The sequence below is a fragment of the Acipenser ruthenus genome, chromosome 3 (assembly GCF_902713425.1).
Source record: "Acipenser ruthenus chromosome 3, fAciRut3.2 maternal haplotype, whole genome shotgun sequence".
NCBI lineage: Eukaryota > Metazoa > Chordata > Actinopteri > Acipenseriformes > Acipenseridae > Acipenser > Acipenser ruthenus.
The window spans coordinates 92,660,709-92,687,548 of record NC_081191.1 but is presented as its reverse complement, the minus strand read 5'-3'; the positions used below and the strand labels follow the sequence as shown (position 1 = coordinate 92,687,548).

Genomic DNA, 26,840 nt, shown 5'->3' with positions numbered 1-26,840 from the left:
TTGTGATTTTCCTCAAGGTATAAGTAACAGTCAAAGATGAGCCAGTTACCTCTGGGAGCTGTTGTCAGCAGTGGCTGCTCTTTAATATAGTCCTCTGGGCAGATCAAGTTGTGTTTTTGCAGGAGTTTATTATCCACGCACCACCGGAAGGGCCATTCAACTGCAATTGGAAAGATACACAGGACACGTTTAATTACCTTGTCCTTTGTCAATAATGCGGATTCCAATGGGCTCGATTGAACACACCAGTAATAACCTAATCCTCTCCCCATTTCTGACAACAAGGAGGTCTGCATCCATATATTGATCAAGAAGTCGTTACACTGTTACATTCGCTTGCTCTAATAGAATAAAAAGCAGCATACTGTTCTAGAAATAATAATTGTTTTATGTACAGATAGCTGGTGTACCACGCTACCAAAATTGAACTGTCCTTCAGAAAGGCCAGCAGTACAAAATTTGCTTCCACTTTATGTTATCTATTTGAAAAACAAAAGAAGGGAACCTTTTTGATGGCATACTTGTTTCGGGGACAACAGTAAAGGAGGCTATTTTCATCTGATCTGCTAATACTGGCTTTCAATCAAAGTGCAGTAGTTCTGGCAGCACCATGGATTGGGATGCCCCATGAAGGTAAAGAGAAATCATTGATCAGACCTCTTAAACCGGTTCTGTACAGTGACGGTATGCTCCGTGTGTCCAGCTGTGGAGCTATCAATACCATCAAACTCACTTTGCTGAGCCACATTTTAATACCAGGCCTCCAGAGACAAGAGGCTTGTATTGTGATAGTGCTGACTGTTATACTGTACTGGGAGACAGGCCCAGCCTGTGGTAGACGTCTCCCACCTCCTCGATGGCCCTGTTCAGAGCGCTCTCCTCCAGAGCTGTGTCCCTTCACCCAGGCTGAGGACAGTCCTGACTGTTATACTGTACCGGGAGGCAGGCCCAGCCTGTGGTAGACGTCTCCCACCTCCTCGATGGCCCTGTTCAGAGCTCTCTCCTCCAGAGCTGTGTCCCTTCACCCAGGCTGAGGACAGTCCTGACTGTTATACTGTACCGGAAGGCAGGCCCAGCCTGTGGTAGACGTCTCCCACCTCCTCGATGGCCCTGTTCAGAGCTCTCTCCTCCAGAGCTGTGGCTCGAGCTCGGGCCTGGATGATGTGTTGCTCCAGCATGTCAGCTTCTGCAATCCTCCTGCTGTATTCCGAAAGAACCTGATTGGGGATCATATAACAGATAATGATAAACCAGGCAGCCGTTCTAAAATATACAAACACTAAAAGACTAAGACGAGTATTTGTAATGTCTAATATAGTACAGGGCTGAGTTGTACTGATCTGGCATCAGCTTGCTTGTTGAGCACCATTATTGTTGAGCCTATTTAAAAAAAAAAAAAAGGTCCAGGTAGTAAAGTAATCACAAATTGCCAATGTCTTGCAAGTATGAACTAAAGTTTCACGTGTCAAGATATCACACCTAGTCAGAGCCTGAACCACTTTACCCTTATTACAAATAATGATAATAAAAAAGAGAGGGCAATAATAAAACCATGAAGCAGCCCCCAGGACGGGGTCATTACATGATGGGAAGTCTGTTCCAGCTCTAGCCCTCTAAACAGATACCTTTTGAAGCTCTCCCACGTATTTGTCATGGTAGCTATTTCCTCTCCTGCATGATTTCTCAAGGTTGGCTACAGTGTCCTTTCCTATAACGTCAGTGGTGTACAGATCCTTGAAGATGCTGGCAAATAAATGGGAGATGTCCTAGCAAGGAAGAAACATGTAGAGAGTTTGAGGATTGTTTTAGGGCTTGTTTCTGTTGATCTTTTCAGACCTATACTACATGTGTCAAAGAACAGAGTACTCACTGGACAGTATACATCTCCTTTGCTTGTTAAACTAAAAACAAATATGCTAAAAAATACAAAAACTGTTAACATGTGGTATTTTAAATCATTATTTCAAACTTAGCACAAGGAGCAGGACTAGAAGCCACAAATGGAAGCACTTTTTATTTTTAAAGTTCAGAACAAAAGGAAAAACACTCTTAAAATAGAATAGTTCTGATCACATGACTATTTTCTCCACAAAAAATTACAAAATAAAAATTAGACATGGATTGACTAAGAAGTTGCCACAAATACAGTTTTTCACCAAGTCCAAACATGCTAGCAAACAACTGGGTGGATCAATAACTCTGGATTATTTTTAAGTAGATAATGAAACATGTCACAATTGCGACATAGAAAGCTGCATGCATGTACTCGCTTACTGTTAGTGTGAGGCCAGTTTGGCCACATTTTCCAAAACACCCTAGTGTTGTTCCATACAATCCTTATTAGATTAAATACAGTTTGGTGCCTTCTCTAGGTTAGCATATTTGATAAAGGCAATATCGTATGGTAATATACAGTTCAGGTATGGCAATAAGACTCCTATTGCACAGCAGTTTCACTCATTCCAGGTTTTACTATAAGCTTCATTAGCCACAGTGTATGGTAACAAGCTCTGGTATGTCTTATTAAAGTTATACTAAAACCAGGAATGGATCAAACTGCTATGCAATTTCTCTTATTTCCACCCCTGTACATCACTTCCTTTAATACAAATATATACAGTATCATACAAACTGTGTATTTTTTTATTATTTATTTTTATTACGTTAACTTAAAAGACAAAGCATTACCATGAGAATTGATAAATGTACAGATAATGCAACAATAGCATTCAGCTATATAGCTCATTTGATTTATGACCAAAGCAGGTTTTTCAACATTCTTTCATTCACAATCCCATGATGTGGTAATGTAGACTGCCTCTAGAACAAAATGTTAATATGAATCAGGAAGCCCAGCTGTGAAATGAAAGGCATCAGCTGTTCATGTTTCTTATGCAAGATGAAATTCAGCGTTGTGGGGAGGGCTTCCACTTTGAAACAAAATATGTGTTTCATCTGTGAGTTGTGACTAGTTTGTTTTCACTACCATTATGGCTGTTTGCACTGAGACAGTTTAAAGTCTTCGAAATATTATTATTATTATTATTATTATTATTATTATTATTATTATTATTATTATTATTATTATTAACAGAGGCAGACACACTGGTGTTGTGTAGTCATGCTTGGACTCAGTTCCTGTTTTTCAATTACAGTTTCTTTTTAAAATCAATTCCCAGTTCTAATTCCAATTCCTTTGTAGTGTATAACGTGTTTTAATAAAAGTACAGTAGGCTAACAGTAAATCACCACACCTGCGTTTTCTCTGAAGCTGGTCTGTGTCTGTACATCGATGGCTCCGCAGCCACTGAACTGCATGCCGACGACCCGCTCTGCATGACGGCAGTTCTTCAGAACAAAACTAAAACCACAGTGCATTGATTATTTCAGACAACAAAAACACAGCACACTACGAAAAATACACATCAAACCACACAACAGAAATACATTACTTTAAAGTATAGTCTGATACGGCTAAATCATGCATTTGCTTCTGTAAATACTATACTAGAACACAGTAAATAAACAAAAACTCACATCGACGTTAATTTAAACGTTTTGCAAGTATCTCGAAGACTGTGTTCACAAACTTGTTACTTAACAAAATAATCAGAACAAGTTAAGTGAATTCTTAGTCGGCCATCTTTGTTTACTGTTACCATAGTAACGTTTGCGGGTTAATGGTTGGTACGGTATCTTCTTAAAGGCGCAGGTCTTCATAAAAACTCCTGCGGATACAATTAATAGCAATAACAAATCGCAATAATAAAATAAAAAATAAAAATTGTAAGTGTAACCAATATTAACAAAGTATTAATAAAGTCATTTAGAAAATAACTTTAGTTACTAGGATATAAACATCCTTAATGTATTACAAATGCTTTTTTGTTGTATTATTATTATTATTATTATTATTATTATTATTATTATTATTATTATTATTATTATTAATATGGAATTCAAACGAAACACATATTTACAATGTGGATGATAGTGTAGTATGCAAAGGCTCAGTCTGTGAAGGTAAAGGAGGGTTAGGGTTAGGTTTGGGGTTAGGTTTGGGGTTGAGGTTAGGGATAGGATTAGGGTTCTCCTTTTCAAAACGCTGAGTTTTACACTGGAAATAAATATACAACACACATTGACTGGTGGCATGAAACAAAATGGCTTGTTTGTACAGAGACAGAATTTAAAGTCTTCCAAAGAGTATCTGTATTTTTGTTGTTGGGAGTTTTTATCTAAAATAACTATCATTTTTAATTTGTAATTGGGTTTAACAAACTTGATTATGCAATATTTTACACGTCTGGCAGGCACAAAGCACTTTTTAGAAGCCACCAGTATTTTGTTCATACCAATTTTAAAAATCGAATTCTTGACCTATGGCTTAATATGTTCTATCTTACGTCAGCAGCTTATCATTACATAGGATACAACTTTGTAGACGTGAGTAAAACCCTACTGATTATCAACAAGGTGCATGTCTGCATGTACAAAAACATTTTAAACATCACTTTTATAAAAGATTCACAAACTTGAAAAACGTCCCCTGTATTTTTTATTTCTATTTTTCTTTCATATAGTCCAGCTCTTATTTACACGTCCTGTATGCAGAGGTCTACAAGCCACGCTGCTGATGCTGTGAATCGTTTCACCGCTGATACAAGAAGGCAGAATAGCAATCGTATCGATGGGTGTGGATCTCGTGGATCACACTGACACTGGAGACGTGAGAGAGGCTGGTCGAGATACTGCTGAGAATAAACATGTTTATTTGTTTAATAACGAAGGGGGTCGGTGCTTGACTGCACCAGGTAGCTGCAACTGTGTTTTATGAATGAGGATTAGGTCGTGACTTCTGTTTCTGAGATTCTCTTATTCCCCACAACGTGCACTCCAGAGAAAGGAGTCCAACATGATGGATTCAAACAGCAACGCGAATCGGCACAGTAAGTTTTTTTTTTTTCTAATTTCTAATTTCGCTTTCAAATAACTGCTGATACAAAAACCACCTTGTATACTGTTTTGTCATAATTAAAACGAGTCAATGTTTAACATGGAATGTCTGTAGGCTCCGAATTCCAATTGAATGGCATGGTTCTCATTGCTTGTCATGCTACGCTCTAACAAGAAAACAGTTCTTGAATGGTTATGCGACATTACATGTAGGGATGGTTTTGAGGACGGTGTCCGTCCTGTACCAAATGCCAGTTCTGTACCATAAATTGAACACAAGTTGGGTACATCAGGATACAACATTACTGCAGTAGACGCGCAATTGAATCTGTTGGCAATACTGTAGTAGACATTATCAGTGTTTCCTAGAGGAATTCTAAAATTATTTTAAACTTTTATGCATAAAAACAAACTGTGAGGTTTAAAATGTCTTAAAACGGTTTCATGGGTTAAACATAAATAGATGAAATTGCAAAGCTAGATGATCCAGTCGAGCTAGATTTAAAATGCAAAAGAAAAAAAAACCTGCAATACTGTTTTGCGTAATGTTGCTAGGTTAGGGTATGTAAATTTGAGGAGTGTCAACATCTTGCTTGTCTTGTCCTCATTGTGGGTGAATGTTGCATACACCCAGGCAATGCCCTGAATTATAGAAAGTCTGTATAATTAACCTGGCAGTATCGCTCGCACTGTTATACTTGTCCTACTTGTCCAGCTTGTTGGAACTGGAACGAGGGTGTTCTTTCCTTGAACTGGATTCTGATGTGCAGAAAGTAGACTTTTAAGACCATAACAACGCTAAAATAAAAGTCGATAAACTTTCAAGAACTGTAGAGTCAGTACATAAAATAGTTGAAAACGTAACAGGAGATGCAAATATTTGACATACAAATGGCCACTATTGAGGTAATAAGAATCCAGCAGCTTACTTAGGAATACAATTAATGTAAACAGTGAAGTGTGTATTGATGACAAATACAAGGACACTGAAAATAAATTGTTTTTTACTCAAATTTCAGATAGACTTTATTTACTGGCTCACAATAAATACTGATGTCTTCATAGTTACACTAACTCCCTCAGCAGGAGGGTTTGTGCTGTACAGCTTTGAACACCAGAGGGCGCCAATCATTGTTTTCAATCGAGTCGGCCTGTTGATTTGCTTTTTTTGACTATTCTATCTCCGTCTCCGTCTCGATAAGCTGCTGCAGGGGAGAGCCGTCTTCTGGGTTACGTTCCACCTGAGTTCTTAATTACTTAAATTAACCTGTTTTCTTAATTGGTCAACAGTACCTTTTTTACCCAGGTTTTTACCCATTGATGATTTAAAGACACCCAGACCAGTTATTATTATTATTATTATTATTATTATTATTATTATTATTATTATTATTATTATTATTATAACCTTTAGGTGTAATTCGGTGGACGCTGTAGAGGGCGCTCTCTCGCTGAGCTTCCAAGTATTATGTTTGTATTCGGCTTCTCTAGCTTCCCTGGCAGCTCTCAGGGGGGCAGGATTAGACACACTAATTACTTCCAGGTGAGGGGGGGGGGGGGGGGGGGTGTGCAGTTCAGTTTCAATCAAGTCCCAGTCTCTCTGCCAATAGCTCGCACCGCTCTATTTGGTCAGGTAAATAGAAAGGGCGTGACCAGAGCACAGAGCAGAACGGGCAACCCCATTAGGTAGCTTGCATGTCAATCTCTCTTTCTTTTCTTATTTATACACCCAGCACTGCTTCCGCCCTTTGTCTGTATTTGTTTTTTTTTGTTCGCTCCTTTCACTGCAGGCCACTTCTCTGCTCAGCGCACGCAAGATAGTATCTGCTATTTTCTACCAGCTCAGTCTGCGCCGTTCAAAGCACAGTGACATTCTCAACTTGGTCTGGGTTTTCATCAGAAAGACTGTTCCAACGTCACCGCTGTACTGCAACTCTTTCCCTCCAGCGCCTCACAGACCATGGTTACCACGGCAACGCCTCATCGAGTGACTGCTGGGAGTGGTAAGTTGCTACGGCGACCAGGCAGCTTTAACAGGCAATGCGAGCCTGTGCCTCACTACTGCAATCTTCTGGCTCCTGCTGCTGCGCTTTTGCAACATGAGAGCTTAAACTTGCCGATTTGTAACATCTAAATACTACAGGCTCATCTTCTATACCTACATTAACTTACTTATATCAGTAACTGTTCTAAAGCAAATGTTTTGTACATAGACGAGGATTTTAATGCTACCCTGCTTCACTGAAGCCAATAGTTTCAATTCCAAACACAACCTCTAGATGGCAGCATAACACCACAAGCTCTACATAATTTAAGATGTGAATCTCGCACACTCCAAACTTTCTATCAATTCCTGCAGTTCGTTGTCATTCCAATGGATTCTCAGTACCCTCCTGCCTCAACCTCTTTTGCTACATGCTATTAAATTGAATTTTTCAAATCCCAAACCCCTCCCCTTGAGGACCTCATCATGAAGCCAAGCTTATCAGCTTTCTGAGATGTTAAGAATCCACTGTCACATTGGTTTCCAGCTTCCCTGCATCAGGCCATTCCTGCAACCTTCTTGTTCCCGGATTTGCACTTCCTCATTTGCCCCCAACTTCATCAAGGCTAATACAATTTTCAAAGTCCATTTCATTCAATTTGACCTACCAGGCACATACGGAAACTGTCCTACGATTATCAACATTTCAGTCAAAGAGTCCTCCTGCACCGCAATACACAATACTCTTAGACTGCTCCTGATCAAATCAATAGGTTTTGCAGCAGCCTTCGAGCAACGCATTCTCTTCTTCTCAGGTTCTGCAGCGGCCTCAGATCTACGCATTCTTCATCTCTGCCCAAAGGCAGCCCCATCTCCGACATCATCTTAAACGCCTTAACTCTCAAATACCAATTTCCACTGCTTCAGCAGCTCTCTGCTCTCTACAGCAGGCGTCCAACGCTCCGACTTTCCTCCAATACCTGGATTTAAAAAAAAAAAAAAAAAAAAAAAAAAAAAAGAAACTTTACACACACGGCGCGCTTGATTTCCTCAGCAATTTATTCTCATGTCCGCTCGCCCTCTCGGATACTACAAGCTTTAATACACGGTACGAGACTGGAAATCTGCTTTGATTTATGATTTAAGGAGTTCCACTATTAGGAGAATGACTGGAGTTGTGAAACCCAAACCTCTGATTACAAATTCACCTTTTCCATTCCAAACAGACATTATTTATTTCTTAGCAGACGTGATGGTAGCAAACCGCTGATCGATCCCGTATTAACTAACACAGGATGGTCGGCATCTCACCTTTCTGCCTTAGTTTCCAGAAACAACTCTGCAGTCAATGTCATATTTGTTCAGCTCCAACTGCCACCTCAGCCTCGTCAAACTCTGCAACACCATCACTACATGGCCACACCCTTAGGATCAGAGTGCACCCTGTGAACTTACCATGACAGCATCAGTTGATTTACCAAGGGTAATACAATTGGATAGACTTGGAGCGTTAAGCTATATCAACCATGAGGTCTTGTGAACCATTCCGTGCACCCAGATATTGGACTTTGGCCAGCTGTAGTATTTTACTATGAATACTACCCTGGCAGTTTAAAAAAAAAAAAAAAAAAAAAAAAAAAAAATGCCCAGTGTTAAACATGGTGGAGGTTGTGTGACGGTCCACAAGTTTCACAGCCTGGTCCCAGAAGCAGACCCCAACCCGCGACAAGTTTCTCCTTTCAATCAGCTGGTGTTCCACTTAACTCCACACTCTCCGGCCTCCTCCAGTCGGCCCGCAGCTTCAGGGAGCATGCCTTCGCCCTTTCCACTCGGTCTTCTTATTCTACTGCCTGCTCTTCCTTTCCACATTCTGTGCCCAGAATCGGATCTCTCTCACCTCCTTTAACCTTCAGCACCTCCTTGCCTTTATCACAGACCTCAGGCTATCCCTTAACCTGAGATAGCCTTCATCCATCAGGAATGATCTCTCAGGTATCCAGCACCAGTTCCGTCTCCAGCCCCCACCCTCCCCCTTCAGCAAGACAATATTCAACTGAATAACTCTCTCTCCGGCCTCCTTCAATCAGCATGTGGATTCATGGAGAACGCTCTCGCCCCATCGACCTGTTCCTCCTACTCGACGCCCGGTCTTCAGTTACTCACTTTTGCGAGCAAAAATAGGATCTCTCATACCTCTTGCAACCTCCAGCACCTCCTCTCCTTCATCACTCACCTCAGGCTGTCTCTACGTTTAGCCCCCTCCTCTATTTAGATGCTACCTAGCGGGTATCAATTTCGCCTTCAATCTATCTCCTCTCCTCCTCTGTCGTCCGTTCCAGAGATCCGCCTAATTCTCAGAGGCATGGAGAAAAGCCTGCCCCCCTCCTCTCCATCAAGACAACCAATCTCAACAGACCACCTCCGGCAAGGATGCTTCAACCCATTCAACGACATTTTTCATGGAAACCCTGTGCCTGACCGCCGCCTTTGGATTTCTCTGCTGTGCAGAATTCTCAACTCCATCAACTTCCAGCTTCCCAGCTCTAGGCCTCAAGTGCTCCAATCTCTCTCAAATCCCCACCCCCCCCCCTTAATCATGCAGCTTCTTTGTCACCCAGTCTGGATCTTCATGTCCAATAACGTCATTATTCGGGCCCGCCACATCCCCGGGTCCCTTAACGCCTCTAAGCTTTATCTCGCCTGCAGGTCCTGAAGTTCCACAGCCTAATTCCAGGAGCAGATCCCAACCCGCGGCAGGTGCCTTCGTTCAGCCAGCTAATATTCAACTAAACTCCACTCTCTCTGGTCTCCTCCAGTCGGCCCGCTGTTTTATGGAGAGTGCTCTAGCCACATCCTCACGCTCGGCTTACTCTACTGTCTGGTCCTCCGTAACCTCCTTCTATGCCCAGAATCGTATTTCTCACTCCATCTTCAGCACCTGCTGGCCTCTATCATGTATCTCAGTCTGTGTCTCAACCTGGCTCCTTCCTCAGGAACTACCTATCAGCCATCCAGTATCAGTTCCACCTTCAGTCCCTTCAGGCATTGCAGCAGCTCAAAAGTCCTTTGTTAGTATGCCCGGAGTGGGGGCGCCCTCTCCACCAGGTCCACCAAAGGTTTCCCCCCACTAGGGTGGGGTTTTTCCTTTCCACAGCGCGGATGGCCTCCAATCCCAAGTCGTCATTACTAACCTCTCCCTGTATTTTCTCTTTCTTACAGCTTCCTCTTATCTATATGTGCGGCTCAGCGGTCTCTTCCCTATCTTCACGGTGCGATGCTGCGGGGAGCCGGGGGTCCTTCTTTTGGGGGGGAAGTGATTTTCACTCCCCCGACCGACCGGGTCGGCCTCCTGCCAAACTCACTGTTGTCCCCGGCGGTTCCTCGCCGGCTAGAGGGGACCCCCGGCCACAACTATTCTGTCGCAGCTCATGCGCTAGCCTCACCAAGACCACAACCTTCCTATCCCATCTACCTTGTTTCTTTTCAGGTCCGAGCACCCTTCTGCCCCTTCTGGCTGGCCGAGTCCCTACCTGCCGAGCCGGGCCCCGCCAAGGAGTGGGGGGGGGGGGGGGGGGGGTCTCTATTTTCGTCTCTCCAACGCAGACCCGAGACTCTTTTTATCCTAACTCTCCACACAGCCCAACTGCCAGCCACGCTGCCTGGGGATGGTGCACTGAGTAGTGACGGATTTATCCCTTTGTCTTTTATGTCTCTCATTGAGAGTGTCTAATGTTTGTCTTCTCATTCTCCTTGTTCTTCCAGCAGTTAAGAGACGCTGCCTGGTTTCGACCTGGACTGAGAGCTTTGTCCTTATTTGTTCTGTCTCTCATTCTCAATAGCCGGCCAGCAGCCAGAGGATGCTGCCTGACCTGGTGAGACGTGAGAGTTCAGAGTGTTATATGTCGTTGTCTTGTCCAGCTCTTCTCACCTCAAGCTATCCAGCTTTATGTCTCTAATTCCGTGTTACACAAGCACCCCCGTTCCTCAAATTTAAACCCCCCTTATTCTGCACTAATCAAGCCCTTGTAAGCGACCAGTGAAATTATTATTATTATTATTATTATTATTATTATTGTTTGTTTATCACAGGAGATACAGTGTACACACCCCAATTAAGAGTGCTGTAGGAGAGACAGTGTACACAACCCAATTAAGAGTGCTATAGGAGATACAGTATACACAACCCAATTAAGAGTGCTAGAGGAGAGACAGTATATACAATCCAATTAAGCTTCTGACTCGGGTGCTCTTTCTATAGTAGTTTTACTGGACCTTAGTGCCACTTTTGCTATCGTAAACCATAACATTCTACTTGCTGGCTTAGAGAGCCTATGTGGCATTTCTGGCACTGTGCTTAGTTGGTTTAGCTCTTATTTCTCTGAGAGGAAGTATTTTGTCTCTCTGGGTGGTTTAGGTCTGTTACTGGGACAGTTTCCTCGGTGGTTCCCCAATGCTCTGCATTGGGGACTCTTTTATTTAGTATATACATATGCTCCCACTTGGTCAAGTTCCTAGCCATCATGACACTCACATTTACTTGCAAATTAACCCTGACATTGAAGTGGCTGTTTCCGAGCTTACTTGTATAACTGATATTAAACTTTGGATGCAACAGTTTTTTGCAGTTGAACTGTGATAAGACAGAGGTCATGTTACTAGGTTCTCCGCACCAACTGCGTAAATGTAACAGTCTAAGCATTATTTTATTTGTTTATCCAAGGCGACTTACAGACTAGGGTGTATGAACTATGCATCAGCTGCAGAGTCACTTACAACTACGTCTCACCCGAAAGACAGAGCACAAGGAGGTGGAGTGACTTGCTCAGGCTCACACAGTGAGTCATTGAGTGAGCCGGGATTTGAACCGGGGACCATCTGGTTACAAGCCTGTTTCTTTAACCACTGGACCACACAACATAAGCGTATGGACACAAAATGTGTTGAAAAACAATAACTGCCTTGTGCTTACTGCTGTACACTTAAACATTATGGGGGGGGGAAACATTCCAAAAATGAACCTGACATGTATATTTAAAATATGCCATTCATTCTTTCAAAGAGGCTTCATCACTTACTAGCACTGTCTGCTCTGGTATAGAGGCAATATGGACAAGACATCCTAGTTCCCAGTGCATCATGGGGAGGGGGAGGGGCTTCTCTTCTTTACCTGCTTAAAGTCCTGCAACTGTAGCTCCTGACAAGCCAGAACTGCAACAAATATTTTCTGGTTTCTTCCTGGATAATCAGTATGTACTGTATATAGAAAGAAGAGCGGCCCACCCTAGAAACAGCAGCAATTCATTCTGAAGTATTCAGAGAACCATTTATTGACTACAAGTTTAGCTACATACCAGCAGTGGTCAGAGCTGGAATTCCAACAAACATGTCACACACACTGTGTGAATACAGTGCTTTTCACAGACATGTTTCTAATGACTGCATGCAATGAAGCATGCCAGGCTGCACTGGAAAGAACGGTGACCAGAGCAAGGTCTCTCTTCTCAGAGGCTGAGGATGAGAAGGGGTGGGGTAGGGAGGGGTGACTCATAGATGGATAGATACAGATACAGTATATTACTTCTAGTTGTGAATTTCTTCTTACCACTAATTGCTGGCGGTGTGGTGCCAGTGCCACAGAAAAGATGAAGTGAATCTGCTCGCTTGCTGAGGTGAATGGGGAAGTTTGAAATTCAGGCTGGCTGACACTCCCAGAATGTACAGGGGGATAAAACAACGGCATTTACTGTAGCTTGCATTTTGTTACCTTTTTACTGCTTCCCTTTAGTAACCCTCGTTCACACTAGTGTAAATAAACATCACACAATACAAACCTATTTTAAACAGGTGAGTGTCCTGCTTCGTTTCTATCTGTTGTTGAGAACCCTACCAGTCATAAATAATACATGCATATAATAAGTGAAGGCAACACAAAAATACAAATAATGATGACATTGAGAAATCATTGGTGCTAGCGCACTATTGGTTTATATATCACCAGAAACCCTTGATAGAATTACAGCTTTATTATGCCCAGCTGGGTGTGTATTATTATTATTATTATTATTATTATTATTATTGGGAAGGAGACATTAATGTCCATGGTATTACAATGAGCCATGCAGGTAGCACAGGGATGGAAATAAGACTCCTATTACATAGCAGTTTCACCCATACCAGGTTTTACAAGGAGCTTGATCAGCGGTGACAAACTCAGATGTGTCTTACTAAACTCACAGTAAAACCAGGAATGGATCAAACCGCGGTGCAGGACTTATTTCCACGTAGCAGCAGACAGGTGGAGGTATAGCTTTGTAGAAGTGTAAAATAAGATGACATCCTGACCGCGCATTATCTGTCTGGTTAGCATACACGATTAAATTCAATTTAAATTAAGACGCGCCCGCTCCACTGTAGTGTAAATGATATGCGCAGACAGCTATATACTGTAATCTGTGGAAAACGCACACCCAGCAAGACAGGGCGATAAAAACACGTCACTGGTCCTGAGCAAGACTGCCTGTTTCCTTCGTTTTCGTGGAACAAAACAACAGTTCATGTCGTATAAGTTTCACACGATAAAAAATAGACGATACAGGTAGTTTGCAATGCAATGTATACAGCGACAACCGAAAAAAACCAAATCGGAGGAAAATGTTCTGCAAGAGAACATCAGGAAAGTGGCACGCGAGAATAGAGAGAGACTAGGTGAGTGCTTAAAACTACTAAGAGCATAACCGTACAGCTGACTCGGAGAGCTGCGATATTTTGACTGAAAAAGTCTGGACTGTGGAAAACCCGGTGTGCTTCACAGTTCAGCTTGGCTATTCTTGAATTTAAGGTTTTTTTTTAAATTACTTACTTACTTACTTACTTAATTAATTAATTACTTAATTCATTAAGTAATTATATATATATATATATATATATATATATATATATATATATATATATATATATATATATATATATATATATATATATATATATAATTCCATTACGATGCATTACAGCGGCAGAATGATTTTTATTTATGTATTTCCCCAGCTCTTACTTTAAAGTATTGCAACAAAAGTGACATGAACATGACATACAGAAGCATACTTTTAAGGGTTGCGTGCTTGTTGCTGCTATTTAATATTTTGTTTAAACGCTGTAATAAAAATAAAAAAGCACTATTTTCCCCTTTACATTTTGCAGGGAGTTTCCTTTAGTCTGTATTGTTGTCTATCCCCCTCCAGCAAGCCTTGTTTTCAAATCTCGGTCTCTCTGCAGGCCCGATAGTTTGTTTACACTTAGGTAAATGTGCTACCTGCTGTCTGTGCTAATTTGGGGAATTGGTCTCTGCATATTAAATTAAAATAATAATTGCTGGCTGACGCTGTATGCGATGTCTGCCTATGCGTTATTACAAAAGTGACGGCCTGCGACCAATTTAAGAAGCAAATTTGAAGTTGACTTTGTAGAAAATTAAATTCTGAAATGACTTCGCAACTTGTCATTTTACCAGATGGCCCACCCTGATAAAATTACACGAGGCTCGTTAACAAATATTTCTGAAATGCAGTGTTTAGCTCCACGACTTGCGGATTGAGGGTCAATTTGTAAAATGTTGGTAGTGTGACCTTTTCTTTAGTGAGGGGGTGAATATGTTTTATGATTTAGAATTGAACACAACCACAGTATTGTTATACAAGCTAACAGAGCTTACTGACCTCGTGTTTCTGAAGAACAACAACAAATACAAAACAACGTTCTCGGTTAGTATTCAGGCAGTAAGAATGGTCTTTTTGAAAGTAGCTTGATAAAAAAAAAAATGCTTCAAACAGGGTGTTCCTACATTAAGTCACACACATACATTTACAAATAACATTATAAATCCCATTGTAAAAATGAAGTGAATAAAAAAAGGGTTTAGCTTTTTATAGGCTTCAAAATGATAAAATGTGAAGTAACGTTATTAGAAAAATCATTAGCGTTAGCTAAAACCAATAAATAAAATGCCACGCAGATATCATATTCAGACTGAAACATTACATTTTGATGTAATTATTCATGTAATTTACAATCAATTTACAATGTAGAACAGGGCAGCAGTGTGGAGTAGTGGTTAGGGTTCTCGACTCTTGACCGGAGGGTCGTGGGTTCACTCCCAGGTGGGGACACTGTTGCTGTACCCTTGAACAAGGTACTTTACCTAGATTGTTCCAGTACAAAAACCAACTGTATAAATGGGTAATTGTATGTAAAAAACATAATGTGGGACCTTGTAACAATAGTAAGTCGCCCTGGATAAGGGTGTCTGCTAAGAAATAAACAATAAAAATATTAAAGTAAACATGGTTTTTAAAAATGTAGTTTTTTAAAAAAAAATATATAAATGACACACTTTAACGTATATACTTAAAACTAAACAAACACAATAGGCATTTCTCTCTCTCTCTCTCTCTCTCTCTCTCTCTCTCTCTCTCTCTCTCTCTCTCAAATTAAAATTAAAACTCAAAAAATGCTTTATTGGCATGACAAAATGAAATTGAGTTTTGCCAAAGCAATTCAACAATGAACAGTCCAGACAATACAATACAACAACCCTCCCCTTTCCCTCCCTCTCTATATTTACAGTGGATATTGGTGCACATGAGTGCCTGGTCCCCGTGCTCCAGGGTGTCTACACCAGGATCTGTCTCTCTGTCTCTTTGGGTGTGGCAGGCAGCTACATACTGGGCAGCTAGCTCTACTGCCTGCTGCTCTTCTAACAGAACTGGCAGGTTTTCTAAGTCAGTGAGCCAGTTTCAGGAAGTACGCCAGTTTCGGGAAGTAAGTGTCCCTGATTAGCTTATATTCGGGACAGTGAAACAAGAAGTGCATTTCTGTCACTACCTCTCCCAGATTATAGTGACAGCACCCTGATCAGATATTCTGCCAGGGTAAATTCTTTTTTTTAGGGCCAGATAGCATTGTAATTTATTGTGTGATTCAATTTCGTTATTCCAATGTACTTTATAATTGTTTTCCATATTTAGATGAATTTTTCTCATTTTTTGAGCCGGGAGTTTTTTGTTGGTGGTGTTCTGAAGCTAGCTGGTGTTAATTTGACTCATTTGGCTGAGCGTCAGTACCATTCTACTGAGGGGATTCTCTTGTGGGGTCTAGGCATCAATTGAATTTTTAAATTAATGTTATCAAGTACAAAAGTTAGTATGAAAACATTTCTACAAAAGAATAAAACCCATTCCAGCACCTCAAAACTGAGCCCACAGTACAAATGCATTCAGACTCGTTAGGTGCCTTTTTGTTCTTTATACTTTGCAAAACGGATTCTTTGTTAGCGGATTCGACATATTGTAATTTTATTAATACTGAACACAATGTTTACATCTGCCAGGAGAGCGATCACATGACCTTAACACCGCTCTCGCTTTACATCCTGCTTACAGGTAGGCAATCTGTTAGCTCTGATTTGTGAATTTTTGCTTTGATTGACAGGCCGCCAATGCTGTCTTGCTACACTTTATTTTTCTACAGTTACAGCTGCCACTGGTGCCTGCTTTTTGCTATTAATAGAAAAAAATACATAAAATGTCATTGCTCCCGTGGACCACCCGGGACTGTGTCCCGGCCCACCTTTGAGCTGCGGACCACAGTTTGGGAACCCCTATGATAGACCATTTAAATGCGTTAATTTGTAATATAAAAGGGGCATTAAAACACGTGCAAGACATGACTTTGCAATGCGCAGATTTATTTAGCTGTTACAAAAGGGAGTCTGTTACGATGAAAGGAGGGAAAGAGGGCTGAAGTTATTTAGAAGTTGAATTAAAAAATGAAAGAAAGCTAAATAAAACTCCAGAAACTTAGTAAAACAAGCGTCAGGAATATACATTAAGAGACAGCTTGGAAGAGAGGTGAATGAAAGCGTGTTTGATGGGAAAACGACCAGAAATGTAGGGATAGAATAAAAATGAAAGGCTAGCGAGGAGTAAGTAAAAACATTTTTATTGTGACTGTCAGTCTAAGTTTACTTTGTTTTTATTCGCTTAATTAAATTAATCCATTGCAAACAAAGCCAGAGTGAACCAGACTTCACTTTTTTATATTAGGATGTTAGTAGGTTTGTGTTGCTGTGGGGCCATGAACAGGTTTAAGTTGAACACCAATTCTAAATAAAATGTTACTGTTATTAAGCACTGGTAATAATCTGAAGCAGTGGTATTTCAAAATAACAGAAGCCCGTTTTTACTTTAGTGAAGTAGACTAGAATGTTTTATTAATTGTTTTTATTATTAAAAACTCGCCGTTCTTTATTGAAATGCATGTACAGGTTACATTTCACATTGAAGCCTGTTGTGGTACAGCCTTAGTGATACAACAGCAAGCGATGTGAGTAAAGGGAAAGTTTAAAAAAAAAAAAGATTTATAGATTTTCTGGTTGAAGATTTGCCTATGGCTGGAGTTTGAGAACGATAGTGGTCAAATTAGTTGCTCGAGCTGCAGTGTCTGTGCAACTGTAGTTTGGTAATCGCTGTTACAAAACCTGTACAAACAAACGCGGCTTTGGGGGGAAGAAAAAAAAAAAACTCGAAATAGAAATTGGTCAGGCAATGGAGAGTGCTGTGCATCACAATGATGAACAGTGCATCACAATGATGAACAGCTGGATGTGCATAATGTTAGATGTTTATATTTGAGAGGCTTTATATACAGTGCCTATAGTAAGTATTCACCCCCCTTGGACTTTTTCACAGTTTGTTGTGTTACAACTTGAAATCTTGATGCATTTAAATTGGATTTTTTTCCTTTGATTTACACAACCTACTCAACACTTTGAAGAGGCAAGATCATTTTTATTGTAAAACACAGTTAATGAAAAAAAAAAAAAAAAGAAATGTCTTGGTTAGATAAGTATTCACCCCCCTGAGTCAATACTTGGTAGAACCACCTTTGGTAGCAATTACAGCTGTATGTCTTTTGGGGTAAGTCTACCAGGTTTGCACATCTGGATCATGCAATATTCGCCCATTCTTATTGGCAAAATTGTTCAAGCTCTGTCAAGTTGAATGAGGGTCGTTGGTGGACAGCAATCTTCAAGTCTTGCCACAGATTCTCAATCGGATTCAAGTCTGGGCTTTGACTGGACCACTCTAGGACATTCACTTTCTTGTTTTTAAGCCACTCCAGTGTGGCTTTGGCTGTGTGCTTGCGGTCATTGTCCTGCTGAAAGGTGAATCTCCGTCCCAGTCTTAGGTCTTTTGCAGACTAAAGCAGGTTTTCCTCAAGGATTTGCCTGTATGTAGCTCCATCCATTTTGCCCTCTACGCTGACATGCTTCCCAGTCCCTGCTGATGAAAAGCATCCCCATAGCATGATGCTGCCACCACCATGCTTCACAGTAGGGATGGTGTTACCTGGGTGATATGCTGTGTTGGGTTTGTGCCAGTCATAACGCTTTGCATTTTCAATTTTTGTTTCATCGGACCACAGAATCTTTTGCCACATCTTTTCAGAGTCTCCCACATGCTTTTTGCAAATTCCAAGCTGGATTTTACATGGGCCTTTTTTTTAGAAATAGCTTCCTTCTTGCCACTCTTCCATACAGGCCAGATTTGTGGAGTACCTGAGCTATTGTTGACACATGGACAGTTTCTTCTATCTCAGCCATGGGATGTAGGTCTGTAGGTATTTCAGAGTTGTCATTGGCCTCTTGCTGGCTTCTCTGACCAATGCCCTTCTTACCTGGCTGCTCAGTTTGGGTGGACGGCCTGCTCTAAGCAGATTCTGGGTGCTGCCGTATACCTTCCACTTCTTAATGATCAACTTGACTGTGCTCCAAGGGATATTCAATGCCTTTGAAATCTTTTTATACCCCTCCCCTGATCTGTGCCTTTCCACAACTTTATCCTGGAGTTGTTTTGTTCTTTTTTGGTGGTATCTTTGCTTTGAAACTGTGGAACCTTACAGAGACAGGTGTATTTAATCTGAAATCATGTGAACCACTTTTATTACACACATATGGACTCCATTTAACTTATTGTGTGAATTCTGAAGGCAATTGGTTGCACCTGAGCTTATTTAGGAGTGTCATAGCAAAGGGGGTGAATACTTATCTAATGAAGACTTTTCAGGTTTTTATTTTTAATTGATTTGTTTTTTCACCCCTCCCCCATTTTTTCACACATTAAAGTGTTGAGTAGGTTGTGTAAATCAAAGGAAAAAAATCCCATTTAAATGCATCAAGATTTCAGGTTGTAACAAAACAAACTGTGAAAGCGTCCAAGGGGGGTGAATACTTACCATAGGCACTGTAGCTTCACAGGTGTGGAAATTTACAGCTGCAAAGGATTTAGTTGTGTTATGGTGCATTGCTGGACACTCGATTCAGGAAAAAAAAGGTATGCTGTTTTAAAGCATACACATTCTAACCCCTTTCATGAAAGCACACGTTTTACTAGTGAAAAAGCAGAACTATGTAAGATAGTGAGAATGTATTACACAAAAATAAATGAAAACAGAACTCGATGCACTTCTCAACATTGTGTTTCGTTCACTATTATGTTATCTCTCCTACTCGTTTCATAACACAGGGAGCTGCTACTTGAATCATGTCATAGCTACTTACTTAGTTTTATTTATTTATTTTTTTGGGCGTAAGAATTTGAGCAAAACTAATAATTCTCTACCTGTTGTGTGTTCGTTTTTAGCGTTGGTGGTTTTTTTCGGGGGGGGGGGGGGGGTGGATAACACCAAATTACAAAACAGCAACAGTCATTGAAATGTCTAAATCAATTAGCAATTTATAGACACTGAAGACATGAAAGGAGTCAGGATGTTTATTGCACTGTTGCATTAAATATTGCAATTTTAAGCCTGTTCTGTCACAATAAATTCAACTCTGTCTAATCTTGTCCTTTCTGCAATACCTGACAACTCTAAGTTCACATTATTATTATTATTATTATTATTATTATTATTATTATTATTATTATTATTATTATTATTGTCGGGACGTGTTGTGCACCCATTGCTTACCTGAACATTAGGAAAATCCGAACACTTCGCTGCCACTTTACAGCTCTTCTTCCCTTTTTTTTTTAAACGTTTTTGAGTTAACATGGTGTCCACAGAAGGACAAATCACAGTGACACTGCCAGTGAACAAGTGAGATTGAAAATTCTTTGAAGTGCGGTCATATTGAGCTCAGTCTAACTGACAGAGACAGAAAGAGAAAGGGACAGCTGACACAGAGCAAGTTTTTGTATGGGTTGCAGATCAGATGTACTTGTGCTGAGGGACAGCGGCTGCAATGATGGGCAGGCTTACAGGCAACTTTTGCCATAAATGTTTTTAAATTTGAGAGGCATTGCGACAAGCGGCTTGGGCACTTCTGCAATTACCACCGGTGCCGTCGGTTAGAACATAAGAACATAAGAACATAAGAAAGTTTACAAACGAGAGGAGGCCATTCAGCCCATCTTGCTCGTTTGGTTGTTAGTAGCTTATTGATCCCAGAATCTCATCAAACAGCTTCTTGAAGGATCCCAGGGTGTCAGCTTCAACAACATTACTGGGGAGTTGGTTCCAGACCCTCACAATTCTCTGTGTAAAAAAGTGCCTCCTATTTTCTGTTCTGAATGCCCCTTTATCTGATCTCCATTTGTGACCCCAGGTTCTTGTTTCTTTTTTCAGGTCAAAGAAGTCCCCTGGGTCGACATTGTCTATACCTTTTAGGATTTTGAATGTTTGAATCAGATCGCCACGTAGTCTTCTTTGTTCAAGACTGAATAGATTCAATTCTTTTAGGTTGTCTGCATGCGACATGTCTTTTAAACCCAGGATAATTCTGGTTGCTCTTCTTTGCACTCTTTCTAGAGCAGCAATATCCTTTTTGTAATGAGGTGACCAGAACTGAACACAATATTCTAGGTGAGGTCTTACTAATGCATTATAAAGTTTTAACATTACTTCCCTTGATTTAAATTCAACACTTCTCACAATATATCCGAGCATCTTATTGGCCTTTTTATAGCTTCCCCACATTGTCTAGATGAAGACATTTCTGAGTCAACATAAACTCCTAGGTCTTTTTCATCGTTCCCTTCTTCAATTTCAGTATCTCCCATATGATATTTATAATGCACATTTTTATTGCCTGCATGCAATACTTTACACTTTTCTCTATTAAATTTCATTTGCCATGTGTCTGCCCAGTTCTGAATGCTGTCTAGATCATTTTGAATGACCTTTGCTGCTGCAACAGTGTTTGCCACTCCTCCTAGTTTTGTGTCGTCTGCAAAATTAATGATTTTGCTTACTATACCAGAATCTAAATCATTAATGTAGATTAGGAATAGCAGAGGACCTAATACTGATCCCTGTGGTACACCACTGGTTACCTCGCTCCATTTTGAGGTTTGTCCTTGTCACAAAGACGGCCGGAGTGGGTGGCGTCAGACCAGAGCCAGGAAATAAACAGAGACTGGGGGTTTTGGTGAAGCTGAGTGTGTGATCGCACTCAGCATTTAATAAACAGAACAGAAAATAAAAAGGTTGTAGACATACAAAAACACAGGGCACGGCACTTGTAGCCAAAATAAACAGACAAACAAAACGAACTAACACTTAACAAACGGTGCACGGAGACAAACAAACACGGTGAGAACAAACACTTTACGTTTTATTTCGCTTTTCTTTCTCCTTCTCCTTCTCCTTCTCCTTCTCCTTCTCCTTCTCCTTCTCTCTCTCCCGTTCTCCACTCTCGAACACCCAACAACCCCGAGTGAATGAAAATGTGTCTACATATACACTGTTGTGCTGGGATTCAATTACTAATTAATTATTCACTTGATTCCCAGCACGTGAATGAATTACGTGCAACCCCGTGCTCACATATTACATTTAACCAGCACATAAAGTGATTTGTGCCCTCCTCGTGCCTAAATACAAATCTACATTTTTAAATACACGTGAAACACAGACCTGTTTATATCCCGTGTACCAATGACTATACACCAACATTAACACACGCAACATACAACACTTAACACACACATGTACACAGGGGCGGGGCACATTGCCACATATACCCCCACTTGTGCGCAGCACACATGGCCTCAACGGCCACCTCCCCCCTTAAAAACCCAGCAGTCCAGAACAAAGTCTCGGGCTGGGAAGGGAGGCTTCAGTGGACCCATTGCTGGCAATGCTGTCAGCACCCCTGCCGGTAGTGGCACGACTGACAGCATGCTGGTCCACTCCTGCAGCGAAATTGCTGCGGGGGATGCTGGTCTCCTGACCTCTCCCCCTTTCTTCGTAGCCGGTAGCTCCCCTTGGTGGGGCTCTGACCACAGTACTTTCGGCAGCGAAGAAGCTGCAGTGGGAGCAGGTCTCCGGACCTCCCCTACGATTTCCGGCAGCGAAACTGCTGCAGTGGGAGCAGGTCTCCGGACCTCCCCCACGATCTCCGGCAGCGAAACTGCTGCAGTGGGAGCAGGCCTCCTGACCTCCCCCACCTTCTTCATGGCCGGCAGCTCCCCTTGGTGGGGTTCCGGCCATAGTACTTCCTGCTGTGATGCGGAGCAACTGGCAGCCCCAGGCGATGCGAAGCGGCTGGCAACCCCAGGCGACGCGGAGCGGCTGGCAGCCCCAGGCGACGCGGAGCGACAGGCAGCCCCAGGCGACGCGGAGCGGCTGGCAGCCCCAGGCGATGCGGAGCGACAGGCAGCCCCAGGCGATGCGGAGCGGCTGGCAGCCCCAGGCGATGCGGAGCGACAGGCAGCCCCAGGCGATGCGGAGCGACAGGCAGCCCCAGGCGATGCCAGACAGGCATCCTTGGGCGAAGCGTGGCAAGCATCCTTGGGCGAAGCGTGGCAGGCATCCTTGGGCGAAGCGAGGCAGGCATCCTTGGGCAAAGCGAGGCAGGTATCCTTGGGCGAAGCGAGGCAGGCATCCTTGGGCGAAGCGAGGCAGGGAGTCAGGACAAGCTGGGGTGCGGGTGTTGGCCCTCTTCTCGACCTCTGCGGCCGGGCGGTTCTTCCCCGTGCTTCCCTCAGCAGCCTATGCAAGGGCTGCTGAGGACCGCCAGCATCTAATCCTGATCCTTCTGGTGAAGGGAGAGGCAGCTCCCGTTCCTCTCCCCCTGATGGCGATGGAGGTAGAGGCAGCTCCCGCTCCTCTCCTCGTGATGGTGGGGAAAGTGATACCAGCAGGCATTCATCCTCTGCTGGTGGGGGAAGTGATACCAGCAGGCATTCATCCTCTGCTGGTGGGGGAAGTGATACCAGCAGGTATTCATCCTCTGCTGGTGGAAAGGGACCCAGCAGGCATTCACCCTCTGCTGGTGGACGGGGACCCAGCAGGCATTCACCCTCTGCTGGTGGACAGGGACCCAGCAGGCAATCATACTCTGCTGGTGGACAGGGACCCAGCAGGCATTCACACTCTGCTGGTGGACATGGCGGAGGCAGAGGCAGCTGCTGCTGCTCTGCTCCTGCCAGTGGAGGTGGCAGAGGCAGAGGCAGCTCCTGCTGCTCTGCTCCTGCCGGTGAAGGTGGCGGAGGCAGAGGCAGCTCCTGCTGCTCTGCTCCTGCCGGTGAAGGTGGGAGCAGCGTGTAGTCTCCTGGCGACGAAGGTGGGAGCAGCATGTAGTTTCCTGCTCTGGCCTGAGTCCTGGAGGCGCTGTAGATCCCACGCAGGACACCACGTGTCACAAAGACGGCCGGAGTGGGTGGCGTCAGACCAGAGCCAGGAAATAAACAGAGACTGGGGGTTTTGGTGAAGCTGAGTGTGTGATCGCACTCAGCATTTAATAAACAGAACAGAAAATAAAAAGGTTGTAGACATACAAAAACACAGGGAACGGCACTTGTAGCCAAAATAAACAGACAAACAAAACGAACTAACACTTAACAAACGGTGCACGGAGACAAACAAACACGGTGAGAACAAACACTTTACGTTTTATTTCGCTTTTCTTTCTCCTTCTCCTTCTCCTTCTCCTTCTCCTTCTCCTTCTCCCGTTCTCCACTCTCGAACACCCAACAACCCCGAGTGAATGAAAATGTGTCTATATATACACTGTTGTGCTGGGATTCAATTACTAATTAATTATTCACTTGAATCCCAGCACGTGAATGAATTACGTGCAACCCCGTGCTCACATATTACATTTAACCAGCACATGAAGTGATTTGTGCCCTCCTCGTGCCTAAATACAAATCTACATTTTTAAATACACGTGAAACACAGACCCATTTATATCCCGTGTACCAATGACTATACACCAACATTAACACACGCAACATACAACACTTAACACACACATGTACACAGGGGCGGGGCACATTGCCACAGTCCTCTAATCAGTACTTTCTGTTTTCTACCTGTTAACCACTCCCTAATCCATGTGCATGCATTTCCTTGAATCCCTACTGCGTTCAGTTTGAGAATTAATCTTTTATGCGGGACTTTGTCAAAAGCTTTCTGGAAATCTAAATAAACCATGTTGTATGCTTTGCAATTATCCATTTTCAATGTTGCATCCTCAAAAAAGTCAAGTAGGTTAGTTAGACACGATCTCCCTTTCCTAAAACCATGCTGACTGTCTCCCAGGATATTGTTACCATATAGGTAATTTTCCATTTTGGATCTTATTATAGTTTCCATAAGTTTACATATAATAGAAGTCAGGCTTATTGGTCTGTGTTTGTCTCCCTTTTTGTGGATCGGTATTACGTTTGCTATTTTCCAGTCTGTCGGTACAACCCCTGTGTCAAGAGACTGTTGCATGATCTTGGTTAGCGGTTTGTAAATAACTTCTTTCATTTCTTTGAGTACTATTGGGTTATTTTGCGCCCTGCAGCAGCTAACTCAAAGATAATTTGAAGCAGCCCAGACTGCTGGTAACAGCCCCTCTCTGTGTCTCTCTGTAGGGTTACAGGATGATGAGGATCTGCAGTTCCTTCTGAAGGGCAGCAAGCTCCACAAAGTGAAGTCCAGCTCCTGGAAGAAGCTCCGCTTCTACAAGCTGCAGGACGACTGCGAAACCATCTGGCACGAGTCCAAGAAGTTGCTGAGTAGCCCTGACAAGCACACCTGTAAGCATGAACACACCTGTCCCTATAGCAGCCTGCTTACAGATAACACAGCTGCTGTGAATGCACTTTGAAACGGGCTGTCCGCTTAGGTGGGGATTTTTATTATTATTATTAATCAAATACAGTTTGCTTTTTGGTGCAATTACGGAGAATGCATTGAAGTTCCTTATCACAGAGACCGTACAAAAAGCCTTGCTTCCTGGTTTTCCTGAGATTGGCTGGCATGAGAAATGTTTGAGCTAGTTGTCACGAGGTTAACTGAGCTGGTTGCTTAGTGATCTGTGATCTTGGGACTTCATAACAAAAGCAGTGCATTCAGAGCATAACTCTTCCAATGGACACAGTATGAATTAGATAGGAGGCTGTGTGGTCCAGTGGTTAAAGAAAAGGGCTTGTAACCAGGAGGTCCCTGGTTCAACTCCCGGCTCACTCACTGACTCATTGTGTGACCCTGAGTAAGTCACTTAACCTCCTTGTGCGCTGTTTTACTGGTGAGATGTTATTGTAAGTGACTCTGCAGCTAGTCTCTAAGTGGCCTTGGATAAAGGCGTCTGCTAAATAAAGAAATAATAATACTAATAATCTGTCTCCACCAGTATTGGTGTTGGCAGCGGGATTGGGAGTGTCTTCGCTCTTCATTCTGCAGACAAGATGAAAAACAACAGAGAGGAGGAGATTTTCTTTCCTCACACTATTCTACTCTAAATCTAAATCCATGCTTAATGTCAACAAGAAAAAAGGCACCAGCACATATTTCTATTAAAACTTGAAAATAAGACGTTTATAAGGCTGACTGATTCTAGTTTCCAGTACAGTATGATTTTACATTAGGACAGCACCAAAGTGAAGACAGGCTGTTGTAATGCTGCTTCATGTACTTCAGGAGACTCAAACATGATGTACTGTGACACACCACAGCACTGGCAAGGCTTGCCTACCTTTGATAAAGGGTTTTTTTTTCTGAGAAATGCCAGCAGGTGCTACATACAGCACAAGGATTGCTACCTATTTTCTTTGTCTGTAGAGAAATTGGAGGCACTTTTTCATTTCCATCCTCTTAATTTAACATCCCAAGGCAATGCCCCGTTTTCACTTTGAAGACAAGCTGCTTGAACCAAAGAGCACATGTTCCTAAACAACAAAGGATTCGCACACGTCCTTCTCTTCCAGCCAGATTTTATTTATTGTCTTCCTTAAAACTGAAAATAACAAACGGGTGTGTTTCCATGGTAGCACAGTGTGTGACGGAAAGCTGGACTGAGTTCTTGTAGTGCATTGTGATGCTGCAGGGTCAACATGTAGTGTTGCATACTGTATACTAGCATTCACAGTAGAGTGCCCTGGTGCACACCAGCTATCATATACCAATATCCTTCATTACAGGAAAAGTGACATTTCTGTCATTCTTTCCCTGCAACAACAGGTACAGTTTGAATAAACTAGTGCCCTGTTTCCGCTGCCTGGATCTCCTAGCTACGGCTACCATGGCAACAGAACAGGGTGTTTCCATTGCCTGGATCTCATAGCTACGGCTACCACGGCAACAGAACAGGGTGTTTCCACTTCCTGGATCTCCTAGCTACGGCTACCACGGCAACAGAACAGGGTGTTTCCAGGGCCATCTGCTCAGGGTTTCTATCTCCTACTCGATGGAGCCAAACTGGCTACAAAGAAAGTGGGGGAGTTTGCTGGTGGGGGGGGGGGCACTGAAGCACTGTTTTCATTTGAGCAGCCCAAGCCTGTAGTGCCAGGCAGTGGATATGAGGCATTAGAATCCAATTCACAGCACAGCAAAGCCTGCAGCTGCTTTGCTT

General features: G+C 42.4%; 2 protein-coding genes across 4 annotated transcripts in view; one reads left to right on the top strand and one right to left on the bottom strand.

Annotated features, from left to right (window-relative positions):
• Nucleotides 1–3,648, bottom strand: part of dlec1 (DLEC1 cilia and flagella associated protein) — a 39,275-nt gene extending 35,627 nt beyond the window's left edge. For both annotated transcript variants that reach the window (XM_034059090.3, XM_059018783.1), the window contains exons 1-5: nt 3,538–3,648; nt 3,255–3,361; nt 1,626–1,766; nt 1,061–1,217; nt 50–160 (exon numbers count right to left, since the gene is read on the bottom strand). In XM_034059090.3, coding sequence (XP_033914981.3) covers nt 50–160; nt 1,061–1,217; nt 1,626–1,766; nt 3,255–3,338 — 493 coding nt within the window. In that variant the 5' untranslated portion in view covers nt 3,339–3,361; nt 3,538–3,648. The remainder of the gene's footprint in view (nt 1–49; nt 161–1,060; nt 1,218–1,625; nt 1,767–3,254; nt 3,362–3,537) is intronic.
• Nucleotides 3,649–4,725: 1,077 nt separating this feature from the next.
• The window catches only part of LOC117435716 (1-phosphatidylinositol 4,5-bisphosphate phosphodiesterase delta-1), a 48,719-nt gene continuing 26,604 nt past the window's right edge, over nt 4,726–26,840 (top strand). The window contains exons 1-2 of one of the 2 annotated variants that reach the window (XM_034059089.3): nt 4,726–4,949; nt 24,862–25,026. In XM_034059089.3, coding sequence (XP_033914980.3) covers nt 4,916–4,949; nt 24,862–25,026 — 199 coding nt within the window. In that variant the 5' untranslated portion in view covers nt 4,726–4,915. Of the gene's footprint in view, nt 4,950–13,211; nt 13,646–24,861; nt 25,027–26,840 lie in introns of those variants that run through there. The other variant, XM_034059088.3, reaches the window with a different exon arrangement.